This window comes from Motacilla alba, chromosome 2, assembly GCF_015832195.1.
Source record: "Motacilla alba alba isolate MOTALB_02 chromosome 2, Motacilla_alba_V1.0_pri, whole genome shotgun sequence".
Lineage (NCBI taxonomy): Eukaryota > Metazoa > Chordata > Aves > Passeriformes > Motacillidae > Motacilla > Motacilla alba.
The window spans coordinates 42,197,839-42,224,460 of record NC_052017.1 but is presented as its reverse complement, the minus strand read 5'-3'; the positions used below and the strand labels follow the sequence as shown (position 1 = coordinate 42,224,460).

Sequence of the window (26,622 nt, the reverse complement as noted above, 5' to 3'; positions counted from 1 at the left end):
TAGAGTATTCTTGAAACACTGGGTCACCTTGATTCATGGCTTAACCATAGAGAACCACCATGTTCTTTGGCATTTATACTTCCATTAAAGTACAAAAATTGCTCTTATCTATCATGGTTGTTCAGGAAATTGTCCTAGTAGGTCCAAACTGTGCAGTGTTTCCTTTCTTCAGTCCAAAAATAGTCTGAAATTATACTGATGAGATATAAACACTGCCCAATTTGCTTGTTTCTATTCAGGCTTTGACTCAAAACCTTATTGACAACATTATAAATGTCAACATTTGATACATAATACATGAATACATTTTAGCAGATGGAGAGGAATAGAAATGAAGCCAAGATGCAGTAAGGCTGGGCTTGGAATTGCTGGAAGGAGAAGGATGAAGAAAGGAGAGATGCCAAGAAGGAAGTAGAGCAGAAAGAGAGAAAGGAAGATGGGAAGGAAGGGAAGAGAAATCCCTCCTACTGAGTTTTGCTGAATCAAATGCTAAAAGAGGGAAGGGATAATAAACAATCCATTACCTTCTGCACCAAAAGGTGAGGCTTTGCCTTTGTTCATTCTGGGAAGCTCTCTTTGAGACAAACAGGAGCTGTGCTATGGACAGAAGGCAATATGCTTGTCCATACTCATACCGTAGCCCATTCTCTGTATCCAGGGGTGGAGTTTGCTCTCTTCCACAGGATGAACAGGGTACCCCTGCCTTGGTCAGAGACAGCTCAACTGAAGCAGCCTGTTAACCACCAATTTTAGATTAGCAAGAGTAACCCACTGCCCAGAACCAATAGCTTATACCAATGCTACAAACTGCACTAAGCTTCTGGAAGGGTTTTGCCATGACTAAAAATAATGATCATTCTAGATTAAACAGATACGGAGTGCTACCATTCATCCCTCAGTCTGTAAAAAAATTCAAACTATTTTAAAAGGCTAATTGCTGTGCAGCAGAAACACGTGGCATAGGGATGAACTGCCTGCAAAACAGTCCTTGCAATCTGCCAATGCTAACTACACTTTTAGGGGCTAACAAAAAGATGCCAGAGGACAAGCTGAGAAACAAGGTGAAAGTAAAAGGTAAACTTATGATTTTGCATTCTGGGGAGCAGGTTACCAATAACCATTATCACTACCTGTGCATCAAACAGGCACAGAATGTGATTTTCAGAAACCCCTTTGCATTTTCTAAAAAGGAGCTCTATGAACCTTCTCTTTTCTTCTTTTTCCTATGTTGTTTCTGTACTGAATATTCACACTTCTTTTCTTAGAAAGACAGTTGATTTGTCCTAAAGTGTTTGCATTTAAAATGTAAGTGTATTACTTCTAATATTCACTATTCCCATGCTTTTCTTTCTCAAAATTTAAAAGAACAACAACAATGCAATACTAAGAGGAAGTTTCCCTAGGAAGACAAGGAATCTTTTCTATTTTAGATTCTTGGTAGCTCCATTTTAGAGCTGATCAGTTTATCTGCTTTAGGTCTCAGAATTGCTTTTCTAGCCTTCAGCAAGTACAATGCCCAAGTAAAAGTCTGACAAACTTGATTTATGTTAGGAAATAATTTTTCTGTTGTCATAGAAACCACTGCAAGATGATCCAGGCATGAGTAAAAAGTAACAATGAAAAGTAGGTTGCTGGTTTCACCAATGAATTTCCCTTCGTTGCTGATGTCCCATCAGTAATTTCCTTGCCCTCTAAGGCAAAAAGGGCAAAAAGATGGTATCCAGAAGGTTGGCTGAGAGGAAAAATTTGCCAAGAGGGAGGCTTCATTGTCCTGAGACAGGCACATCTCAGTCCAGAAGAGGGTGTGCAGCCAGCCCAACTTCTCCTGCAAGGCTGCAGCGGGGGAATGTTCTTACCAATAGGGAGCAAAGCCAGACTAGAAATCCCTCAAGCCTGTTACAAAGACATCCATGCCATGGTGGAAAGAAGCAGAATAATTTCCTTCTCTTATGCCATGGGTTTGCTTCCATCAGCAGGAATGAATCATATCCACATTCTAATGTTTGCACGGCTCTTGGCACCGTGCTATGCATAAACAATTTCTGCTTCAATAAGAGGAAGCATTCACCTGGACAGCAACAAATACAAGGGAGTAAAAGCATCAATGAACGCTGAGCATCATGACACGCTCACGTAGAGGCCTCTGCACCCAGCCTAACACTGCCTGCCCACGAACTCTGTGGCACAGCACAGGCAACTGCATCCTGCCCAACAGAAATGATCATTCATTGCCATTTTCGCACTATGAGAGCATAGGAATGTACCCTGTGTACTACAACACCTACCCTGCACTCAGGCTCCACCATCAGTCATGTTCGGGGTGTTTATCCCCAGGATTTACAAGGGCAATGAGCATTGCTAGTACTTGCCACTACAGCTGTCAGACTGACTTGACATTATTTCCCAAGGGAAATCTGTTTCTGCATCTGCTACTGTTGGTTCAGTTTACAACAGGCTTTCAGCTAAAGGGCTGTTGCTGTGGCTCCCTGGCCTCACAAAAAGGCAGAAGGACAAAAGTATTACTGAAAAAAAATCAGAAAACCTGCAACATTTTGTGCAGCCTTTGAGTTCCTTTAAGTAGAAAAGACGGAGAATTTCAGTCCAGAACACTCCGCTACTGAAATTAGTACTGGGAACAGTCCAAAGAGAGGAGGACATGAATAGATTGTAACTTTTATTGGCCTCTCATGCTGAGTAGTTGCAGTATGTCAATAATTAGAAAAGAGTTTTGTGAACCAATATTGCCTCTTTTTCAGCTGGTGCACTGTCCAGACAGTATTGTTTCCTCCCCTACTATGTATCATTTGAAAATATCTTCCAGACAATCTCTCAAAGTCCTTTCTGAGATGAAACTTAGGTATTAATTTTGCAAGTGTAAGAAACAGAGGCAGATCTAGCATTGGTTCTGATTCCTGATAAAGTGGAAGCAGCTTTTAGAAGTGGGTGTGCCATAGATTATGAAAAGGGAATTCTGAATTGATATTTTCAAATGTTCTCTGTAAAATGCCTTCTTGTAGGCTTTCCATGCAGTGTTCTTCTTTTTAACAAAGAAAAAAATACAGACTACAAGGGGCAGCAAGACAGATGAGATAAATTTGCCTGATCTTATAAGAGGATATTAGTGGACATTTTTGACAGGGCTCACTGAACCTTAGTTATAAGAATCTGAATAGAAAGCCTCATTTGCTCTTGGTCATTTGCTCATTGCAAATGACCATTTGCAATTTGGTCATTTGCTTCTTTTCTCGAGAGACACAAAGTGCATGGAAGATGGAAAATAAAAAAGAATTCAATTATTGTCATGATTATTGTTGCTGGATTATAAGAAATCTGCCGTTTCTCCCGTATGTGCACATGTACATGTCTCTTTTTATGTTCACTGCCTGTCCACAGCTTGTCTCACACATGCATCTCATTATGTCTCATTATCACATTTCATTCCCATGCTCTTTACAGTGCAAAACAAGGTGTGTATTTGGTTATGAAAATGCTAGAGAGGGTTGAGGGCAGTTTTGCATGGGAGATGCTGTATTACCATGTCAATCACTGCTCCTTCTCTTTCCCAGTCTTTGCAGATGAATCCTGGGTGAGCCTCAGCTGGGGTGCTTCTGGCACTGGGGAAGCTGAGATTTAGAGAGCAGGTTCTCAGTGCAGGTCCCCCGGCATGTGATTCACACCCTGTTATCAAACTTGCATTGAGGGGCCTGAAGGTCTCCTCCCACCATGCTGAACACCGAGTTTAGAGCTCAGCAGAATTTATGGGTGCTGGGGGAAGATGGTCCCTTCCCAGTTGAACTCTTTCACTTTAGGCTTACATATAATCTTTTCTCTTTCTCTCTCTCTCTCTCTCTCTTATTTTTTTTCTTTTTTTTTCTTCCCAGAGGGAGGGCTGTTTCCTATTAACCAGCCTAGCTAGTGAAAGAGGAGTTAGGGGAGGGAGAACACAGGCTTTTGCTGCAGCATTATGCTATCCACTGGTGCTGGCTGGATATGCCATTCCTACCTGGCATCCAGGCTCCTGCTGCAATCTGTCCCCTGTGAATGAGAGTACTGATGAACCTTCTGCTGCTGCTGATCTGCTTCCCCTTTCTCTTGTGATGTGAGCTGCATGTTTTGACCTGTGTTCAGCAGGGGATGCCATTACACATCAGGACCCGAAGTCTCTTGGAGGAAGCTTTCTTTTCTTGGAGGCAGCAGGGCATGCAGAGGGACCATAGTAGGAAAGGAGGTGGCACCTTCCCCACGGGATGGGGGTAGGAATGGGTAGAGGCAGAACTGCCAAACGAAACCCATTCGACTGGAATAGCAAAGGCTGCTGAGCAACCGTGGCTGCTGTGGCCTGAGCTGTGGGCATCGTGCTCAGCTGCACAGCCTACACTCCCCAAAAGAAAGTGACCCTCAAAATGAGTGCTTAAGTCACCTGTGTGCTCAGAAGGCACAGCCTGGACTGCTGCATCCTGGGGCAACTGTGGATCCAGCACATTCATCAGCTGTTGGTAGAGACGCTTACAGAGAGATGGGAGAGGAGAACGCCTGCAGTAATGGAGTAGCAGCAGCAGCAGGTTGATGGGAGAGAAGGTGGTGCATTTGCTGGGATACGCATATAAAACGCACAGCCGCCAAATCAAACCGTTCCCCTTGTTTGTTTCCTTTTTTTTTTTTTTTTTAATTTTTATTTAACGAATTACCATTGACTTAAAGACAAAGAAAGATAATGGTATGCCCTCCTTTCTATTGCAGAGCGTCCCCCCTCTCGCCGCTGTTTGGCAGCGCGCCCGTTTGCAGCAGGCACTTTCAGATGCAGATTTGTCCCTGAATAGGTGCGGCGGGGCTCTTTGTCCTCATCTCCCCCACCTTCATTAGCGGCCCCGCTGCTCTCGGGGCCTGGCTCAGCTATCAGAGGCACCGGGGCGGGCGAGGAGCAGAGCAGAAAAGGCTCCCTTCACACTGATTCATTACCATACAAATGGAGGAACACCCCAGCTATGCAGAGGGCGGTATCTTTCTAAAACATGCGCAAATAGCACACAAAACAATGATTACACAGCGCTTGTGCTCCAGTTAAAATTCACCCTGGGTAGGCTGGATAAGGCATATCCACATAGGACAAAACGGATTCGCTTTGGATCTGCAAATGGCTCGTAGATGTCTCTTGAGATAGGGGCACTGCCTGGGGCGTGGTGGACGGATCTGGGTAGTAACCTATCAGCAGGGCGGCAAGCCGTGACAAGAAGACAGATGAGGAGAGGAGATGATGCCCGGTGTGTCTGTTGCCCTGGTTCGGGCTAAATGTTGAAAGATGAGACATCTGTGTACGAGACATCTGTGTACGTGTGGCTCAGAGGCCAGTCATCCCGCTTAAATGGTGTTTGGAGGTTTGTGTCAAGCAAGAAGACTGTCAATTATCAAAATTTGCTTTGGGTGGGAGAGGAAAATGCTGAATAACTCGTGTGTTCAAGAACCAGAAACCAAGCCTGGCTTTAAAGTGCTTTTGGTGAAATATAATCTGACCTTGTGCTTAGTGAAAATAGTATATAAGAAACACTGTGAAAAGTCTATTTTAGATGAATATATTAATTCTGTAGTTTTATTGATATGTGAATGGTAACAGCATATAGAAAAAAGGTATTGCCTGGTGAGAACACACTCCTGGATGAACATGAGATGGGACGGCACACGTTCAAGACAAGGAATTGTAAGGAAGACAGAGATTGATTTCCTCAGACCATTTGGGATATGTTCCCTCTCTGCTGGAAGTTATACAATTCTCCATCAAGGCTGCTAATCTCTAGATTTCCTGAAGTTACTTAAACCTACGCTTCTGAAGTTGTAAATATCAGGGTCATGTTTGGGAGGAAATAAAAAGTGAAAACAGATCTGACAGCGAGGAGAGGTCAGGCCACAAATGAGGTTAATTAAAGAGCTGTCCATACTCCAGAAACTGGGGAGCTCCTTGCCTGGGCTGTTTAAATCCAGCATTTCTGGACAGGGGCCTTCAGGAGGAAGAAGATATTGAGACAAAGCCTGTAACCCTCCAATTGCCCTTACAAGTTTGCAGAAAACAGATCAGAGTGGGAAGAGCCACATGTGCCTTTGGGGTCAAACCCCTCATACAACTAAAGGACCACCGCAGCCAGATGTTGATAAGTTTGTATTGCCAGGAGAAATGGTGTCAGTCTCTCTGTGGACAACTTGTCAGTACTGAGGGCCCAACCACGCCAGAGGGTGGTTGGACACTGGGACGGACTCCCCAGGGCAGTGGCCATGTCCCCAGGCCTGACAGAGATCAAGGAGTGTTTGGACACCACTCTCAGGGACGTGGCGGGATTGCTGGGGTGTCCTGTGCCGAGGCAGGAGTTGGAGTTCATGATCCTTGTGGGTCCCTTCCAACTCTGCATATTCTGTGATTCTGTGATCCCTGAGGGTTCACAGAAGCCTCTACATAGTCTGTGACCCCTGATGATTCACTCAGGGCCCTAGCTGGATGCTATGCCCAAATGTAACAACAAATACACGCCAGCTCATCCAAGTGTTTCCTTTGCACTGCACTAGGCTGGGTTATAATAACCCTAAATCCCTCTGCTGTCAACAGTCACAGTAGCAACACATGGAACACCATTTTGCAAGAAAACCCTTTAAAATGAGGGTTTTCCAGCCATGGCCTGAGATTCATTGGAAACAAATGACAGAATAGATTGGGTCAATATAAGGCTGAGAACTGTGGGATGCACCCACAGCAGCTCTGACACCAAACACAAATGATAACCAAAGTGTTTGTGCAGTTCTTCCACCTCTGTTTTCCTGGCCTCCTCTCTCACTGGAAGGCACTAGGATGGAGATTGGTGATGGCATGAGAATGCAGCCCTGCAGTGTGGCTGCACAGGCTCTGGCTGGGTCTGCTGCTCACTTGAATTAGACCTAGAGTGGAGACAGATCCTGAGGGGCTAGAGCTGAACAACGTGGCCTGGGAAAACCTGGTTCATCAATTCCAACTCTTTTCTTGCCACTGTCAAAAGATTTACTGGAAGCATTTTATAATGTCTACCTTCACCAACAGCCACACAGCATGACAGATTTGTAACCATATAATTACACCTTCCAAAAATAATATATTCTTGCCCTCTAAAGACCTGAACAGGTAGGTGATAAGCACTTTTTTTAGCAAGTACTCTGAAAGGCCTTCAAAAGCACAGTCTGCTGTGGAGAAGAAGAGGAACGACTCACCCTTTCTATAACCTTTTGATTTATGTAGGGGAAAAAAACCCCTTAAAATCCACCATGTTTCTTTGAAAACCAGCATAAGGCAATACTGTCTACAGAAATCTGCTTTATGTCCTTTCAGGTTCTCACTTTTCAAGCATATTTGCTGGTATGTGAAACACATATGAGCCTCTCAGTAACAGCTATGCTTTCAGATCTTTATTAACCAATAGAACTGGGAGACTGGCATATCTCCAGTCCGGAAGAGAAGGATAGGGAAAAGATCTTCTGAGCTCCATGAAAAACTAAATTTGGAATCTAATTCAGGAATTCTTGCAAATGTTGATCAATTGACCTGTACCTTGGATGTGAGCCATGGCTGTAGTCTCATTAAGAGATTCCAGATTAATCATATGCCTGTCAAAGAGGCATCTTGGTGAGATTTTTCTGCGAAGACTATTGATGTAATTCCAGTTATGTTTAATTGTGGTAAATACAAGGACAGTTTTTTTAGCATGTGTGTTACAGAAAGAGGTGAAGAAGTATGCCAGGCTAGTTTAACCACAATTTCAGCACCAGTCTGGTTAAATCTGTTTCTAAATCAATCTAGCTCTGCTACCTCTGTGACCAAACCACACACAGAAAGGCCTTAAAAACTGAAGTGATAAACCACCAAGGAACAGCAGTTTTTAATGAAAACAACAGGGATGATAATTAAACTTCCACCAGTGGTCTGAATTGGCAGTCAGCTCAGTTAGTGAACTAATAAAGAGACAGACCAAATTCTTTACTGCCTGCCTGTGGGACAGATCAGCCTTGACAATGTTTCACCCTACCTCTCTAAAATGGGGCGAAAGACTATTCAGGCCATAGGCAAAGCTGTTTTCATTTGGCATCCTCCTGCTTTCTCATGAATTTTTACTGTTTATTAAGGAGCTGTTCTATATAGACCTCCCCACCTCATTTGCCTCTGGACTCACAGCTAATTCTTGTCTCATTACTTCTGTTTTGAGGCCCACAAGACTTTTTAATAAGAATTAATTTCTTACTGGAGAAAGCCCTAATATGTACCATATAGCAATATTAGCAAAAACCAGTAGTTTCTGTACCATCTGATTTCTGGGATTTTGTGATTAATTGTGCAGCATTGACAGTAAATACATTTGGTTTATGTCAGCTGCTGATCAGAAAAAAAAATATCTATTTTCCTCTAGCACAGGTCATATCTATAAATCACCACGTGAATTCAAAAGTGGCTTCTCAGGCTGCTACAATCTCTACATGACAATGGATTTCTCTGACTCATTTTTTCAGAGATATCCTGCTGTATATGAACTTACAAGGTATTTTTGCAGAAATATTTATTTCATGTTCTGTGCTCCATGGCTCTCCTTAGGTGAGCATTAGTGACATGTGTTTTTTGTGACTGGCATTTGCATAACTTGGATACCATGAGTTCCCTAAAAGTTCTGTGTTTCCAAAGCTCTTCTTATCATAAGGATATGCGACAAAATGTATTGACCTTGTGTGCTTATTAACATGTTTTTATTTACTGTTTGAGCTTCTTGCAATTTGTAATGTGTTTTATCCTGACAAAATGATAAAGAGGTAGGGAGCAGAAGGGAGGAATGGAATCAGCTAGAGACTAGACTGACTTACAAGTTGCCCAAATAATTAAGCCAGATAGCTGAAAAACAAGGACAGGTTTTCTTCTGACCTATGCTGCTGCTCCTCAAGCATTGTACCCTCTTTCCTTTTGTTCCTTTTCTTCTGGGAAAATATACTGTCTTTCCAGTTTTCTTCCACTGGGAAGATTTCCTTCATGTAAATAATTTTTGATTTAACAACGTATTTTTAATAATTTTTAGCATCCTTATCCTTTCGCTCATTCTTATTCAGTTTAACTTGTTCTTTTCCCTTTGCAAAATGCCCTTCATAATAATGGAATTGCATTAACATTTCTCCTTCAGCCTCCACTGCAAATAGGGACCTGAACCAAAGCCCTGGTTTGAACACTATTAGTAGAGGCACATCAGTTCAGGTGGGTTACAGCTGTTGAAACCTGCTCTGTAATATTGTCAGACAGAGCAAACTATCAGATCATCAAATATGATCTTAAATGAAGTCTGAAGTCTAAAAGGATTCTGGAAAGAACAATTTTCACATAAAGGCAAGGAGAATTACTCCAATTATAATGAAGGAGCTAAAAAAAAAAAAAAAAAAGCTCCTGAGCATCCTCAGTTCTAGGGGTTTTACTGTGTATTTGTGTATTTTCTAAAGCGTTCTTTTGTCCCTGTCTAACACACCACACTGCATAAGTGTCACTGTGTATTTACATTTTCCTTTGTTGCTGAGGACAGCCAGCTTGAATTAGAAAGTGTTCATAGCCAAATTTCGAAGAATTGGGATATTAACTTGTCTGTGGCAAGGGATTAAAGCAGGGCTGTCCCACCCCTTCTCCCAACCTCGCAGGGGAGGGTGTTGATGGGTCGGTCACACAGCTGCTCCTGAGCTGCCACTGTTCCTGACTGACATATTTTTTGCTTTCCTCTAACATGTCAAGCTGTCTGTATCCTTCTGTCAGCTCCAGGCAAAGATGCCAGCCTCTAAGATAAGGGCAGCATGATGAGGCAAGGTTGGTACTTGTGTCAGCCACCCCAGCTTGATCTGCTGCTGCATGGGTCTGCACACTGCCAAAACTCTGTCATTCCTGTCTTCTGGGCAGCTACTGCTTGTAAAACCAACCTACTACTTTACAAAAGTTATTCTTTCACCCCAGATTGGGGACTTGTCGAAGTCCTGAGTCACTGGGAAGCCCCAGGAGGCTCTCTGACCTGGGCTGTGGGTGTAGCCCCACCCAAGTCGCCCTATTTATATGAACAGGAGTGTTCCCTTCACTGAACCCCACTCCTAAGCAGAAGGCAAAGGATCAAGTAGGGGATTTGATGTTAAGCACCAAATACTAAATTATTACCATTCAACATAACTCGCTGCATCCCCCCAAATATTTGAAATTCAAACAGATTGTGCTCTGCACAAAGCAAGCCGGTGCTCTTAGCTGGGAATGGATCTGTTATTGCCTAGTACCACACTGCAAAAACATTGATTTCCACACACTCGGAATGTTCCTAAAGGCTTAGGAACTCATGTCAGCTGACTGTGTTTGTAATGGATCTCAATCACTGCACCAAACGTGCTCTGCAAACTAGTCACCTTTAAAATGATAGTGGCACCTTCTTGAATGAATTGCTGCCACCAGATTTCATAGGTTTCCTTTGGGTTTTCTCAGGAGCAAAAAGGAAAAGGATGAATGTGAACATGACATGATGACAGTAATGTTGAAGTGATTTAATTCAATGTTAATATACATTTGGATTTTTTTTTCCATGTTTTTAAATTTCCTCAGGGACATATATACTGCATTCCTTTCTTGGCATTTCTTTCAGTCTTTTATTCTCTTTCCCTTTTTTCTTTCCTCTTTCCATTTTCCCCTTCCTCTCCTTTTCCTTCACCTCTTCCTGTTCTTCTTCTTTTTTACTTAAGTCTATTATACATTCTTGCCTTTACTATTCTATTACTTTTTATTTCAAGAAAATTCTGAAGTGTGATACATGTGATACAGCTTTGCATGCTTTTGCTCCTAATAATAATTATGGGTCAATTTTCACACCCTATAAAGTTGGATGGATAAATTTGGTGCAATTCTGTTGATATTAAGGGAATTTTAGCTGACATCGGACTCTAACCTGACATTTTAATGATTTGCATGGTCTCAGCTGCAAGACAATTTGTCTTAAGCCCCCATTAAATCAGAAAATGACTGTTTCTGACTGAATATGCCAATCATTCTAGCTTATCTAGTGAGAGATGCCACATGCTTTCTCCTGCTTTAGCCTTATTTTTTGACAGCTACTTATGCTATTTACTGTCTAATTGGGTCTGCCAATCCTCCTTGCACATCCCAATCTGTCCAGCCCAGACACAAAAGTCTGAAAACATTTCTAAAATCTGCATACTGTTGTTGATTACGAGATATAGGGGCAAAAAAAAAAAAAAAATGCAGCATAAGCATGTGACAACATGCTTGCTTCTGTATCATTTTTTTCCCAGAAAAAAAAAATTAAAAATTGCAAAAAACTGACAGAATAAATTATGTCTGAGCACCTGGGCTGATTCTGATTATAAGGGGAGGAAGGGTACTATGTACAGGACAAAAGCCACATTTTCTTCTGAGGCTTTCACACTGGCAAGGCAGTAAGGGCTAAATCTTGCCAGTTGTTGCTTGCTGTGTGTCAAGAAGGAGGAGGAAAGAGCTGCTCCCCAGGCGGTACCAGGAGATGCAGCTTGCTGGTGTGTCTGAAGGAACAGGATGCCCTCACACACAGCAACCCCTGGTAGGGCAAGCCCTGCTTTGCCTCCATGCAGAGAAACAAGAATTCCCCTGTGCTGGGGCCCACTGTGAAATCCTGCTCATCAACACCAGGATTCTCTCCACGAAGGATACATCTGCCAACCTCACAGCTGGGGCTTGCCAAACAGCACACCAGCATTTGGACTACAGTTTCTCTGTGGGGTTGGCAGAGCTCTGACATCCGCCAGGACCTGATCCAAAGCTCAAGGGATTTAGTGGGGAAAAAACAGTCCATTGATCTTGGTGGCTTTGGATCTGTCCTTTTGCTCATCTCCTTTGATGATTTATACAACACTGACATGCATATTTCACTTCTGAAGCACACAGAGCACATGGTTTTAATCTCACCATTTCCCTGGTGACAGGGAAGGAACTGTGTTGGCAGCTAAGACACTGAAAAACATTCATTATTCTGTATATTATTATTACTTTTTACTTCCCCACAGAAGGTAGAAATTACAATATAAAAACACAAATATTTTGGTTTACAATCTTTGCTTGCCCTTAAAGGCACAGTCAAATATTGTAAAGTGCAAATTTTTGTGTGTGCGTAAAAATGATGAGAATGTTTTGTATTGAAGTGAGAGGTAAGAGAACATCAAGAACTAAAAGCCACGGGAAAAAAAAAAAAAATCCCCTCTTCCCTAGAAGCAGCTTAGAGAAGGAATCTTTCCAAAGTACCAGGAAATTCTCTTCTCAGGTTGGAAGGTGAGAACATTTTAATCTTGTGAAGTCTTTGTTTATAATATCAAGATTGCTGGGCCACTGGCAGCAGTTCTCTATTAGTCATGCTGATCTGGACCAAGTCCTACAGTAGCAGTGGCTACAAAACAAACTTAAAGTAAATCACAACTCAAGATTCCTGATGAGCTCAAGAGCAGTTTTCAGGAGCAGCCAGGGCTTGCTATGCTGACTGTCAGACGCAGTATCCCATGCATTTCTCCAAGGGATGCCCCGTCAGCACCCAAGTTCACGGAGACAGAGCAGCTCCTGCCCACAGAACAGACCCACAAACAGCCAGGCATTTTTATAAAGCAGGAAGGATGCTTTGCTATATTTTTAGATTTTTCATTCCTAACCCAACACCTTTTTCCTTCTTTGTTTCCTCACTGGCTAGTGCAATTTTTTCAGCACTAGATGTCAGTGTGGACTTGCAATACCAGACTGCTCTGTAAGTTTTCTTTAACAACAGAGGAAGAATTGCTATCCAGAATGAATCCCAGCCTCTCCAGCCTCATTATATGCTTTCTACAAAACAGGTCTTTTTTTGCTGTTTAAACTCCACGTGGAAAGTGTAGAACTGTTTTCTGTCCTTGACTGGGATTATTACAGCTGTAAAAGGACCCCATCTAAATTGTGATCATATCATGACTGAGCTAAAGAGCAGTTACCATGAGTCCAGAGGAAAAGCTTTGTTTCGAAAATAATAAAGAAAAAGGAATGGTTCTGAATTATCTTGGTAATTTGTGACCCTGCTAAGAAAGAATTGCACAGGTGGTCTATGGGAATGGTTAATGCTGCAGCTAAGAGTACTCATCTCAACAAGAACCTACTGACAAGACTGAGCATTTTCTTTCCTACTGCCTAGAAAGATACTGCATCATCTGGAAGTGATTTGCTACACCAGGCAGTTACAAGGACTGTTCTAACTTGCACTTGATTTACTATTTGCCTGGCATTTTCTGAATATTGAACTGAAACCAGCTTGGGGCAGAACAAGCAGCCAGGAAGTGTATGTTGGCTTTCTGAAGTGATGAAATGACTGGTTTCTACCACTCTTTGGAAAACATTTTGCTTCTTTAAGAAATTTAAGTCCCTCACTCCCTGTGTTGTTATGGGGAGGCTGAGGAAGATGGATGAACCCTGACTCCCCTCATTTTGCGAGCAGCAATCTAGAACAAGACACAGCTCCTCTAGCTCCTGGAGAAGTACAAACTGGGGAAAGGCAAAGCAGAGAGATGAGGAAGTGGGTTCACAATTCTGATTTCTCATCTCTTACGTTCATGGGTTTTGGCTTCTGTCGAGTGGATGTGAGCCAACACAACAGATGGAGCCTTTTACACCACCCTCGTGCTTGGTTTCCAGCAGGCGTGATGCACAGAAGCCGGGGCAGAAAACGTTTCTGGCAGAGAGCGCTGAGCTCTCTGACATCCTCCTGACCCGGTACTGCTGTAGCTGTGATCTAGGCCTTCAGAAAAATCCACTCACATGCCTTTGTGTTCTTCACTAAGCATTAGCTAATGAAGTATTATCCTGATACGTGCATTAGTGTGCCTAGTTTTTATTGTGCTTTATGGTTGTTACTGTCCCTTTGACTCCTGCTGCACAAAGTCACTGTGACTCATGTGACTGCCCAAGCAGCTGTGCTTAACATTCCTAGGTGTTTTTGTTTCTCATCATTAAGCTTATCAGTAGCAGACTGCAAGTAGGGGGCTGTAGAATATCAATTAATAATTAATACAAAATATTAGCAAATACTGTGCAAAAATAAGGACAAAGGCATTTTTTCTTCCGGGCTCTGAGAAGTTAAGGTAATATTTGGTAGATAGTAGAGAACCTGAGAGAATACAGATTGTACTTGGCAAATCTAATGTCACATGGCTCTACCACCTGCTCTCATTCCTACATTTTTCGCTGTTATTTTTCTGTAATGCTGTTTTCCATATACTTACCTCTTTCTATAGAGGTCTGGCATTCAAAGAATTAGTATCAATAATGAAAGATGTATCCTGTAAAAGAGCTGTGCCTGCAATCAGCTTCTGAAGACTGATTTACCTGTGTAATTCTCACTGTGTCACGACTTGAAGTGTCTTCCTTATTATTAACTATCATGAACTGCTCTAGAGAAAGCTCTCTGTCAAGCCAGCTGCCTCTCTAGGTGCAGAAGGATTCTGTGGTCACACCCTGCATTGAAAAACAAATTAGTGTAATTCAGGGATATACCTCGAAAGACTACCATTATTTCCCCCTGCCCGACTAAAAGGAGTTTAAGGAGATCAATTGTCCTCCCCCAACTCCCAAATCCACACTCAGCTGGCCTTGCTGGGTACTGACACGAGATCTGAAAACAAGAGAGAGTAAACATGCTTCCTATCTGTCAGTTTGTCCTCCACCCCCTCTCGGAAGTCACAGAAACAGAAAAATGAGCTGGATGGCACCTTTATATGTCAGCTTTATAGCCCAGACTGGCATGCCCACAGATGTGTGTATCATGCCTTGCCCAGATAAACATGCACCGATGTCACTTCATTGATGAAATGCTGCAGATTCCTCCAGTGTGGAAATGGGCATAGCCTAAGCAGCTATTTGTCTTCTCTCGCTTCTTAAGCATGTAATAAAAATGAGGGTTGGGGGTGGGGCTGTAACTGCATGAAAGATCAGGAAACTACACAGAAGGTGATTAATGCAAAGCTGATAACAACAAAAACCCCACCAACAAGTAAAACTGATACAGTTTATGGCAGAACCAGTGACAGTACTGGCCTGATCATGTAGCAAAAAGGTAAATTCATATGAATAGCATTTGGTATTGCCTCTGATACCTACAAAGGTACTCAGTGGATATGATAATATAACTGAGAGTGTAGGACAGCATAGAAATTATTAAGGTGAATACCCTTTCCTATGAGAACCTTGGACTGAAGTATATTTCCTAAAGTACTACTTTACAGCATGTGGTAATGAAGTGCACAGCACAAATTGCCATTTTGTCAAATATGTTATTTCCAAGTATTTCTTCCTGTACAAAATGGTCAATCAATAAGTGCAGTCAAAATGTCAGTTTATTTTCAAGATTAAGTTATCTTGTTTGTGAACATCAGTTTTCTCTACGGGTGACTCTAGAGTACAAAATACAGCATATTGTTTGCAGGGTGATAGAAACTGCAGATAAGCATAAACTTCAAACAAAAGATAGAAGGCTTTAAATAGAATTTTTATAAAGCGAAATACCCTTGTGAGCATCACCACACATTTACAAAACAATTTTAGAAATCAAACCTTGAGTTTGACAAGCAGCTTGTTTTTTTCATTCCATAAAGATTGATCTCAACATGTTGCAGAATTGTTTTTCATGTGTCAGTGCAAGCATGCGCCCAAATCTTCATATGATTAACATCAGTATGTGTAAAGAGTTATTTAATGCAAATAAAAATCTAAATCTGGATAATGGGGTCTCCTGCATCTATAAAAACACCAGACACCAGCTGGAGCATCACTGACACCAAAATCTATCTAAAGGGATTCCTGCAGTTGCTTTATGTATTGTTTGCAGTCACACTGAGAGGGATTATATGGGACCTATTTCCCTCAGGGTACAGATGTGAACATAAAACAGCCTCATCTGCTGGATGGCTTACTCTAGCTACAGATGTAAGGCATGTGCATTTTACATGTCTTATTTCAGGGGGATAAAACAGCTCTGTTTTGCTTTCCCTGCGAGCAACCAAACACATCAGAAGTCTCTATTTTCAGTTATCTGTGCAGAAGTGGTGTGCAGAGCTATTTCTTTCAAACAGATGAAATACACAGTAATGTAAAAACTCCACTGACCTCTTCCAACAACAATGTGCAGTTCTAGCCTGGTACCTGCTTGGAAAAATCTAACTGGCTGAACCTTTTTAGAAGGTTTTAGAAGCCCACACTAGTTATTATAAAATTAAGCTGTATGTTATGAGGGTATGCCATTACTTGTCAAATCTTTCTCCTTCAGAATAGAGTGTCTGATTGGTTCTGAGCAGAATGAAACTCCGGCTGGCTTTATTAGTTCAGGGTCAGATACTTCTGTCAGTAATGAAACCTTGCTTAAATCCTTGTTTCAGTGTGCCTTTAAAAGCCATCAAAGAAGGGGGCAGAAGGGGAGAGGGAAAATTATCTGTCTGCATAGCACACTGTCAAGCAAAATGCAGGCCCCTGTTCCATTTATCAGCACACATTTTCCAAAATGTGCAATATTATGAATTTACACCTGATTTTGTATGCTTAGGGCACACCTGTCACCGGGTATGTTCAAGGAAACTGGTCAAGAATCAAGTTCATTATTTTCACGTGCTGATAGACAAAGTGGTGCAACCAGAACTGAAGTGGAGGTATGCAGCTTATAACAAAGAACAGCGAGTATATTTGCCTGTCTAAACCAGTTTTTTCCCACTATCCTGGACAAGGAACAAGTAGTGCTTATTTAAGTATGACTACGATTCCCTAGATATGTTTCTACAGGAACAAAAGCAGCATTCACCCATATAAACCTATATAAGTTAATTTTTATATAACTATCTGCTTTTCCACTGAGTTCTTGAAATCTGTAGAAGTATGGTCAGCAGCCAGGATATTCTACTTTCTCTCTGCAATGCTTCCTCTCATCACTAGTGACTTTCTTTTGTAACTTACAAAGTTTTTATGCAAGCTACTTCTGGAGTGTAGTAATGAACAAATGGGTGGAGGTTACAGTGCCAGATACTTGCCTCTACAAGACTAGACAGCTAATAGACATTTGTTAGAAGAAATGTTAGCTTGAAAACCTAACTGTACTGTTGCTTATATAAAGCAAATTTTCATATCTGGAAAAATTTCTATTCATTTTTCAGAGAGACCAGGAAGAATTGAGGGGAGAAAGCTGGCTCAGAGGCATGGCACGTTTTTTTTTCCTGAAGATGTAGGTGTTATTTGAGAGATGTGCCTTGTTTAGACTCACACTTGATAATGAGAGAGCTGAAAATATGTCCTGGATGCAAAACAAAAACTGAAGCCTACCAAAAAAAAAAAAACCAAAAAAAAAAAAGAAAAAAAGAAAATGACATTGCACTGGGAGCAGTCATGCTCTCTGAGAAGGGAACACAGGCTGCCCTGTTATTTCTTTTCTGTGAAATATCCTATGCTGTTAAATGTAACTTTCTGGCTGTAAGACTTAGTAATTGAATGTCTTTTTTTTAGGGCTTTTTTTCCACCACAGGCTTCATAATTTAATCCTAAATTGAAAAAAATATTCACAGTCAAATATGATGGGTAATTAATACATGCTCAATTCTTAAATCCACTGTAAAAAAATACAGAAAGTGCTGTGATACTGTGTAGCAATGTACTATTTTCAAAGTGCTATTTATTCTAGCAGCTGAACAGCTCTACTAACACTCAGTAGTGGAAATTTTAAAAACTCCGTAAGACTCTGAGCATGCTCCCTGTAACCCTGCTCCAATAGGGCTCAACATGCCACAGGCATTCTGTGAGCAGCAGAAATTATGAGTCATGTTTGCAACATCCTTTGCCCAAGCAGATTCCTGGAATCTAGCAGGATAGGAATTCCTACAGTAGCTTTCCTTTCTGTGGGAACATTAGAATCTCTGTCTTCTACATAACCACTTATTTTCTATACTGTTAATGTCTCTGAGAGATTTGGCCAAAGCTGGACAAGGATTTAAAAAATAACCAGCGGTGGCAGAGCAGACAGCATATCCACACTGATTTTTTTTTTCTGCAGGGAATTGAACTAGAAAGTGCTCATGATTGATCTACTTTGGAGTATCTACCTCTGCCAGCAGAGACTGCAGCTTATAATTCACAAGTGGGGATGACATAGCTTGGGACGGCAGATTATCGACCCCAGCTGTCTGCCCAACACCCAGCACACAAAAGACTCTTCATGAGACAGCTGTGGAATCACTGCCTCTTGCTGAAATGGGCAAACAGTTTACACCAGCATTCTCTAAATGGGGTTCAGAGTATTCACAGAGTGTCTCAGCTATCCAGAAAAGTGGTGTTGGAAAGATGAGTTAGGGCTAGTACCCTCCTGTGCCACCCCCAACGATGGCACCTCTTCTTGCAGACCCAGCTGTGAGCTGCAGTGATGCCAGAATGTGATGCCACATGCAGTTTGTAAGAGTCATGGCAAAAGGAGGTGGAACAGGAGGCCTTTCACATCTGATGAGGATCATCAAAGATGCCACAAGTGTAAATGTAGTGCTCCATAATGCTTTGTATTTTAATTAAGGTTTGGATCAGTTTTATGGTATTAGTTATAACATAGCTTGGATACTGTGCCACTGTGACATAGGAAGGAATGTAGCTGGAATCCCTACTGAGACAGTATGACGGAGAGTCCTGATGCACTGCTTCATGGTGACATAGCCTATTTTAGAGCAGACAAAAATCCATAAAACAAGCAGTTTCCTCAGATGACCGACTGTAGGAAATGTTTAAATAAACATGTATGTATGTGACACTCAGTATCAAACAAGGCACAAAACAGTTGTATGTCTCTGAATGTTTTGTTATGATCAAACTGAGCCTGCTATCCACCCGGGTACTATTCACTGGGATAAAATTTACAGCTTAGTTAATCCTCGTGTAAAAGTGTAAAAAACCGTGACTTTGAGTGAGAGACTGAGGTATACAGGATTTTCCTGGATCACCTGTGAACCAAAGATGTCAGAGATTTTCGTCCTTCTAGTCCTGCTTCCCGATATCCCCGTATGTCTCCTGGTACATCCAGGTACTCGGGGAACAGAGACTCGCAGCCAGCCGTCAGGGCTGGAATTCGCCGACCCGGGAGAAGCTCCCGAAGGGGGCCAGCGGTCCTTTCCCCCACTGTCCCGCCGAGCCGCGGCCCAGGCGGGTGGCCGGGAGCCGCCCCAGGCGCCGAGGTCGGGCATCCGGGCGTTTGCTGGAGCCGCAGTGGCGGAGAACCGAGCGGCGGCGCGGCAGGAGCACAGGAGGGCACCGCAGCTCCGGCCCTGCCCGCCCCGCCGAGCCGCCCCCGCTGCGGCCGCTCCTCTGCTTCACCTGCCGGGGCTCGGACTGAGCGCGGACACGGGGGCCCGAGCGCGTCCCCAGGCACGGCCGCTCGCCTTCCGCCAGCGGCGGTCCGGCTCTTCTCTGCTGCCCCGGCGGGCGGGCAGCCCGCGGGACGCGCCTGCGGGCGAGGGGACAGCGAGCTCCGCTCGTGGGTGCGGGCGCGCGTCCCGCCGGCGGCCCCGTCGCGGGAACTCTCCCTCCTGCCGAGGCGAGCGCGGCCCGAGGCCACGCGGGCCTCACCTGGCGCTGTCCCGCACCTTGCGGGAGGAGCGGCGCGGGAGGCGGGGCGAGCCGGCGGGCCCGGCCCGTTGCGCCGCCGCCGCCGCCGCCGGGGGCCGGTCTCCCGCTGGGCGCGGGGGGGGAGCCGAGGCGGCGGCCCCCGCCCGCCGTAACCGCTCCCCATCCCGCCCGCTGGTGCCGCCCCCAGCATGGCGACACGGTAGAGGAGCGGCTGCGCCGGGGCGACCGCCCCCTCCCGCCTCCTCGGCACGGGCACGGCGCGCCGCGGGTGAGCGAGCGGCCTCGGCGGCGCTGCTGCCGCCGGTGCCCCGCACAGGGCTCAGCGGCGGCGGACGAGGAGGAGGATGGCGGTGGCGGGCGCGGCGGCGGCGGGCGCAGCAGCAGCGGCGGCGGGGCCGAGCGGCCGCGCGGCGGGAGCCAGCACCGTCCCGAGCAGCTCATGGTGGCGCCCCAGACCCGCCAGCAGCGGCCGCGCCGGGGCCGCCAGCTGAGCCGGATCCCGGCGGGCGGCTCTCCCCTCTCCACACCGACCCACCGAGCGACCCGTTCCCCTCCCCTGACGCTCCCTCTCCCCCCTCCCCGGCGCGACCCGCGCCTCGGATCGCCCCCGCCGGGGCCGGACTGCCACCACCCCCGGGCGCCGCGGGGAAGGCGGCGAAGGGCACCGGGCAGCGCCAGGCGGCGGCGGGACCATGGGCGCGAAGCAGAGCAGCCCCACCGCCGCCAATGGCCGCACCCGGGCGTACTCGGGCGGGGATCTGCCTTCCTCGAGCAGCAGCAGCAGCGGCGGCGCTAACGGGACCGGCGGGCGCTCGGCAGGCGGCGGCGGGCGCTACGCGCACCTGGCGGCGGCGCCTCACGCCGCTCCCGGCGGCGCGGCGGCCGCAGCAGCCGGAGGAGCGGCGGCGGCGGGGAGTGCCGCGGGGTCGGCACCCCGGAGCAGGTCCTTAGGGGGGGCCACGGCCTCCGGGGCCCGGGCGGCGCAGTCCGCCTTCAACATCCCCCACAGCAGCGGCCCCTACGGCTCGCAGGACTCGGTCAGCAGCACCCCGGAGGAGGGCGGCCGGGAGCGGCCCGCGGGGGGCGGCAGCGGCGGCGGCTCCTCCGGCGGGCCCCGGCTGGTGATCGGCTCGCTGCCCGCGCACCTCTCGCCGCACCTGTTCGGAGGTAAGGGACACTGGCGGGCCGGGAGGGTTTCGCTGCCTCTCCCGGCGCTGCGGGGCCGGGGTTGCGGGCGGTGGGATGGGGTGTGGAGGGTCTTTCCCCGGCTCCCCTGGAGGTGGGACGGGTAATGAATCATCGCTCCGGAGGGAGCTGCGGCTCCTCCAGGCTGGCGTCCGCTTTTGGAGACGGGGCTCTCGAGCCGGCGTCTCCTATTGTCTGTAAGGAGAGCTGTGGACGGGGAGGTTAAAAATGAAACGAGCCCGGCGGCGGGGAGGAAGCGGAGCCTCTCCGGCCGGCGACTTTAGACTCTAATAGCTGTAATCAGTGTCTGTGTAAATACTCTTGCCTACTACTTACATAATTAGAATTTAATTGGATCATGTGTCTCCGCCGTTTATTCTAAAATCGGACCAAACCCCTGTTTAGGCACTGATTAATGTGTGGCTGATGCTTGTTCCTCTTTGTATGTTCTCGGGTTCTCTGTTCAGAAAGTCGGTGCAGAAAAACAGAAGTTAAAGTAAGTTTCTTTGTTAATGCACCCTGTAAGGGGTGAGCAGAGCCGGATAGCTGTCCGTGCCGCTGGAGTACAGGCTTGCAGCACCGGCACCCTGTAGCCTTGAGGATGGGCACATGTGCTCCTGAGGCAGGAGGAACACTCGGCTAGACTCTAAAATAACCAGGAAGCTGAGGCCCTTTGAGAAGCACATGAAACGTGGAACACGTTGTAGTTTTTTTGTCTGTCTTGCGCTGCCGAGATTAATTGGGCTGTATAGGACGAGCGCTTTACTGCCTGTATTTTTTACCTTGAAGTTGGAAATCATCTTGTTAGTTGCCAGCTGCGTTCAGAGTTGCTGGCTCCTTTAAGTACTGCTCATTGTAAAGGCTGTTCATATAGGTCAAACAATGCGCAAGTTTTATTGTTTAATGGATGTATTCTTCAACTGATATTTTTAATACACACATATATATTTATATATATATATAAAAATATATATACCTGTATAAACTTAATACCCCAAAGCTTTTTTTTGGGGGGGAGGGGGAGGGAACAAGAGACTAATGAAAAATTTCTATGTTTCTTTATTCTTATTAATCCATTTGTGAATACCATTTGTAGCAGGTTGGTTTTCTCGTTTTCTGTAATTCCCCCAGTTTTTAGCCCAAGCAGAGCTGTTGCAGCCTGACCCTCGCAGGGTACACGAGGTTTCTGTCACATGGCCTGCTGCCTCTGGCGTGGTGACCTCAAGACAGCATAGTTGTTACTTCCTATATCCAAAACTGCCTAGTCCCAGTGGTTGAACATCAACAGAAAGCTGTCAAACCCTATTATGATAAAATAATATTTTCCTCTAAGAAAGAAAGCATAACTATTCTTATAGTACCGAGCTGGTGGTCAGGAGTGCTTTGTTGCAAGGATGCTCATTACACCATCAGAGTACCTTGAGGGGGAAGAAGGTGCATGCGTTTCTTCTAGTGATGAAAGGATGTGCTGTCATGGAGTATTGTACAGCTCGTGCTAAGCTCAAGGGAATCATTAGAATGTGTATCCAATTGTTGCTCAAAGGTGAAACTTTTTTTTTCCCCCTCAGTGCCTAAACACTGTACTGCAACTTGGCCTTGGTGCCGGGAGGGAGTGGGTTAAATGTAAACGAACTGATGAGGATTAATAACCTAGGAAGCTGTATTCAGATGCAGGAAGGTCTTTTCAGAATTACTCTGAATTTGATCTTACTTTTCTATGGCATGTAATAATTTTTTAATTGCTGTCCTACACTGTATTTTGTCCTTGGAGTGATGCAGAGCTTGTTGCTTTTACCAGTGCAGGAGGAGTGCCAGGAGGGGTACCCTGACTTCATCTACTCACTAATAAATAAGGACTGCCATGTGTTAGGAGTATAACTGGCAAGTTTCAAGATACAGTAAGATTTTTAGTAAAGAAGCAAATACATTCATGACTATCTTGTGACGACATAAAGACAGTGTATCTTAGTGGGATGAATAACTGCTTAATCATAATACTGCAACACCTGTAAAGAAGGCCTCCCTTAAAGCATTATTCTTTATTTCAATTTAAATATTTTGTGGTGTTGATGATACATTACTCCACATTCCACTCAGTGTTGCCATCGTTTTCTAGTTGCATGCTTTGTGTTTTCTTGATTCCTTGTAATAACTACATGGTTGGAAAAAGTAGCCCAACTGGAGATCATACATTAATAGCATCAGCATTCTGAAAAATAACTTGAAGCATTGTTTTTGTCCTGATGGTAACTAGCTCAAGCTTGTTTAGGTGTGGTATCTGGCATTTATCTTGTGTATCTTGAGCATGCTTGAAGTCCCCTCCCTTGTTTTGTAACTTGCAAATTAGCTGAATTATTTCTTTTTATCCTGAAAACTTCCAAAATTAATTGTGAGGATTAGCATAGCAATTCTGTGAAAATTTAAATAAAAAAAAGAAGAACAATAATACCTTCTGAAAGTTGAACCAAATCTCCAGCTATTTATGTTTTTAGGTATACTGCTTGGCTTCGTCAGTCAGTGCCACGTGGGTGTTGCATTTGTTAAATTACTGTAATTAATTTGCCATTAGTGAATTACACTCTATTGTCACTTTTACTGAGCTGTTTTGCATGCTGAAGTAATGTATAAATATTAACCCTCTGATGTAACATGCTTAAATCTATACTAAGCTTGTTAATACACCATTTGAATGAGAATATGGAAGTTACGTTAATGTATTGGCAAGTATGTTCAGTTATTTTATTGCCTGCGTTCCTTTGGTAGGAACTGTGGTACTAACAGCCTTTCCTGTCTGGGAAGGTCTCATGTTCCCATCTGACCTCAGGCTAAGGCACTTTTATGAACAACGTACAGTGGAGTAAATACTTCTGTGTAGCTCGGTCTCATCTCATGGGGAGTTCAGTTCATTCAATAATCAGTGCCTTGGTCTCACCAAAAAAAAAAAAAAAATATATATATGTATGTGTGTTTAACTTTGTCCTGTGAGCATGCCTGAAGTAGGCTTAGGGCGTTAAGTAGAGTGAGACCCAAATTCCATAAGATCTTACAGCACTCCCAGAGAGGCCAAACCTGTGCGTGACATTCAAGAGCTTTCTTGCAACACAGTGCCAAGTTCCAGCTTCCTTTAAGGTGATAAACACTTATTGGGAATTTTGACCAGTAGTTTCCCTGCTCTGTTCCTCAGTGAATGGGACTTCCCCTCTCCTCCAGCCCCAAAGTAAATATTCTTACCTTGTGTTATGTGTAGAAGAGTTGGCCCTGAGGACCACGGGGCCAGATTCACATTAGTTTTTCCACTGTGTTTTTAGAGATTACATACTCCTCGGCACTGCAGCAAAGCTGCCACTGTAGTTACAATGTAGCTAGTTTTTGTCAGTGATGCAATTGGTTCAGCTAAAAATGGACTTTTGGGATGGCCTTTGCTTTGGATAGCTGCTGATGTGTTACTTCCATCACTTAAAGTGTTGACAGCTCCTTAGAACCCTCTTCGTGTTTATGTTCCTGTTTCTGGGTGGTCATAACTGGGCGAATTCTTGGCAAAAACACCTAGTATAAGTATCCTTCTGGTGTTCAAATTTAGGAATGTTGTTGGAAGACAACAATGCCTTTGAACTCTTTTTTCTTTTGTTCTTTTTTTTTTTTGTCATTAAGCGTCTCTTAGGGAGTAATATATAAAAATTCAGCTGAAGATAGCAGTAACTCAAACATATTGAATTTTTAAAATTTTCACATCAGTTCTTCTTTCAAGATGACTGAGCAGAGACTGTACAAGTATTATACAGAATCTCAGTTTGTGTTGTATATGGCTGTATACAATTTTATATGATGTTTTTACAGATAGATTTTTAAATATATAGCGTTGTCAGATACAGCTGTTAACAACCTTCATGCCTCTGTCAAGATTTGGAGTAATGATTTGGAGATAAGGTTGCATCTGTTCAACTTTATTAGGAGAAGGAAGTTTGTTACATTCTTCTTAAGCCAAATAATGATCAGACTTCTTTTAGTAAGTGCTTTACAGTGCAGGTTTTATCACCAGCTACTCAATGTACATAACACAGAAGGGTAGAACCTCATAGGTATATTATAGTAGCATCTGTTTGTGATAATAGTATAAGTAATGAATGAATTCTTCATTTTATAAATGAAAGTTTATGAAAGCCTCAGGTTATAACCTGAATTCCTAGTTGGATTGTGGGAAGTTGATAACAGTAGAAGAATTATGTGAATTCTCAGAAGAGTTTTTTAGATGTCTCTCAAACTGCCTAGAAGGCCACATCTTGTTTTTCTTCCTATCAGATCTATTTAGTTATATGATACATTTGGATGTATTTTTAAGGTTCCACTGTCTTTTGGTCACTTTCTTGCCCTTCTCTTCCAGTATGACACAAGTACTATTGCTTTGAGAAATTATGAAACTCTGAAGCACTTGAGACTTAATGCTGCTTGCATTTTGCGAGCTAAAGGGCACTCTGAGGTCTTTGCCCCCTGAACTGGGAGAAAGGTTGGGAAGTGTGCCTTGTAGTGGGACTGTTGGGGGCAAGGAATAGATATGTTCAGCTATATCATTGAGTTGACTCCAAAGTGAGAGAGAACAGTCACTTTTGCAGTCTCTGAAGATATGGGGGATTTTGTAAGTACCTTAGCATCCCCTTTAACAAAACACAGATTGAAAAATCCATTGTGCTAGGAGAGCAGTCCCAGGATAAGTCTACTGATAATAAGCTTTAGAAGGTCTGTTCTGACTGATGAGTTTGAGGAATCCAGTCCCTTTTCAGAGTCTCACTGTTCCAGTGTTTAGTTGGGCTGCTCTGTTCCTGTGTACATTCAGTGGATAATATACAGTTCCTGGTTTGGCAGCAAAGGTGTAAACCCACCTGAGTCGGGACAAGAAAAAGTAGCAAAAAGTCCACCACCAGCCACCTGCTCCAGCTCAGTCAAGGGAGTGCTTATCATCTCAAATATTAAGTGTTTGGACAAAGTGAGCTAAAAGAAGAATTGTTTAAGTCTTCTGATGGCACTCATGAAGTCCCTGGGAGTCATCTTTCATTTCCTTCAGTTTGAAACAGGTCTCTGTGATGATGAGTAGCTTGAGGCAGTGAAGTAAAGGCCGAGGTGAGTGATAGGCTCTTTTTTTTTAAGTGCTTTTTTTTTCCTTTGTTCACCTCTTCCTGCTTGGTCAACAAAAGGGTTTAGGAGAAGCTAAATAATAAAAAATGGCAGCACTGCATTTGTGGAAGAAATGTAAATAGTTAACCGTCTGAAGGAAACGAAACAGCCTAATTGTAATAGCATATATAAATATTTCTTTTGGCTATCGAGGTAGTGATAATACCTGATTGAACCTTTGCAGTGCCAGTTCAAACAAAGGCCTTCCTCTTATTTAATGTCTTCTGAATACCTATGCAACCTTGATATTCTGACAGTGTCTCTCCTCATGTTCTGTCATATAATTGCAGGCTAGTCTCCAACAACCTCCCAAGTAATTTCTTTGTCTCATAAAGAAAGCCTTTTGTCACTGCTAGAAATGTAAAACTATTTTTAAAACACGTTGCCTATGCATCTGTTTGGGTAAGTTCTCCTCCCCTGTTCTTGCCAGCTGCTCATGGAAAACTTCATCATGCAAACATTCTTGATTTGCTCTCTTAGCCTTGCAGGAAAGTTTTAAGTTTTGGATAAAGTTGTGAAAATTTTTGGGTAGGTTTTCCTTGCTATTTGCATGCAACAAATTTTATATTACTTTCAAGATTTTTCTGCAGTGTGTCTACTGCTCATTAATGGCTTAATTAGTTTCAGGA

General features: G+C 44.0%; 1 protein-coding gene across 1 annotated transcript in view; it reads left to right on the top strand.

The window, feature by feature from the left end:
• The first annotated feature begins 19,927 nt into the window (after positions 1-19,927).
• Positions 19,928-26,622, top strand: part of ZNRF2 (zinc and ring finger 2) — a 53,317-nt gene continuing 46,622 nt past the window's right edge. The window contains exon 1 of the mRNA XM_038126714.1: positions 19,928-20,806. Coding sequence (XP_037982642.1) covers positions 20,332-20,806 — 475 coding nt within the window. The 5' untranslated portion in view covers positions 19,928-20,331. The remainder of the gene's footprint in view (positions 20,807-26,622) is intronic.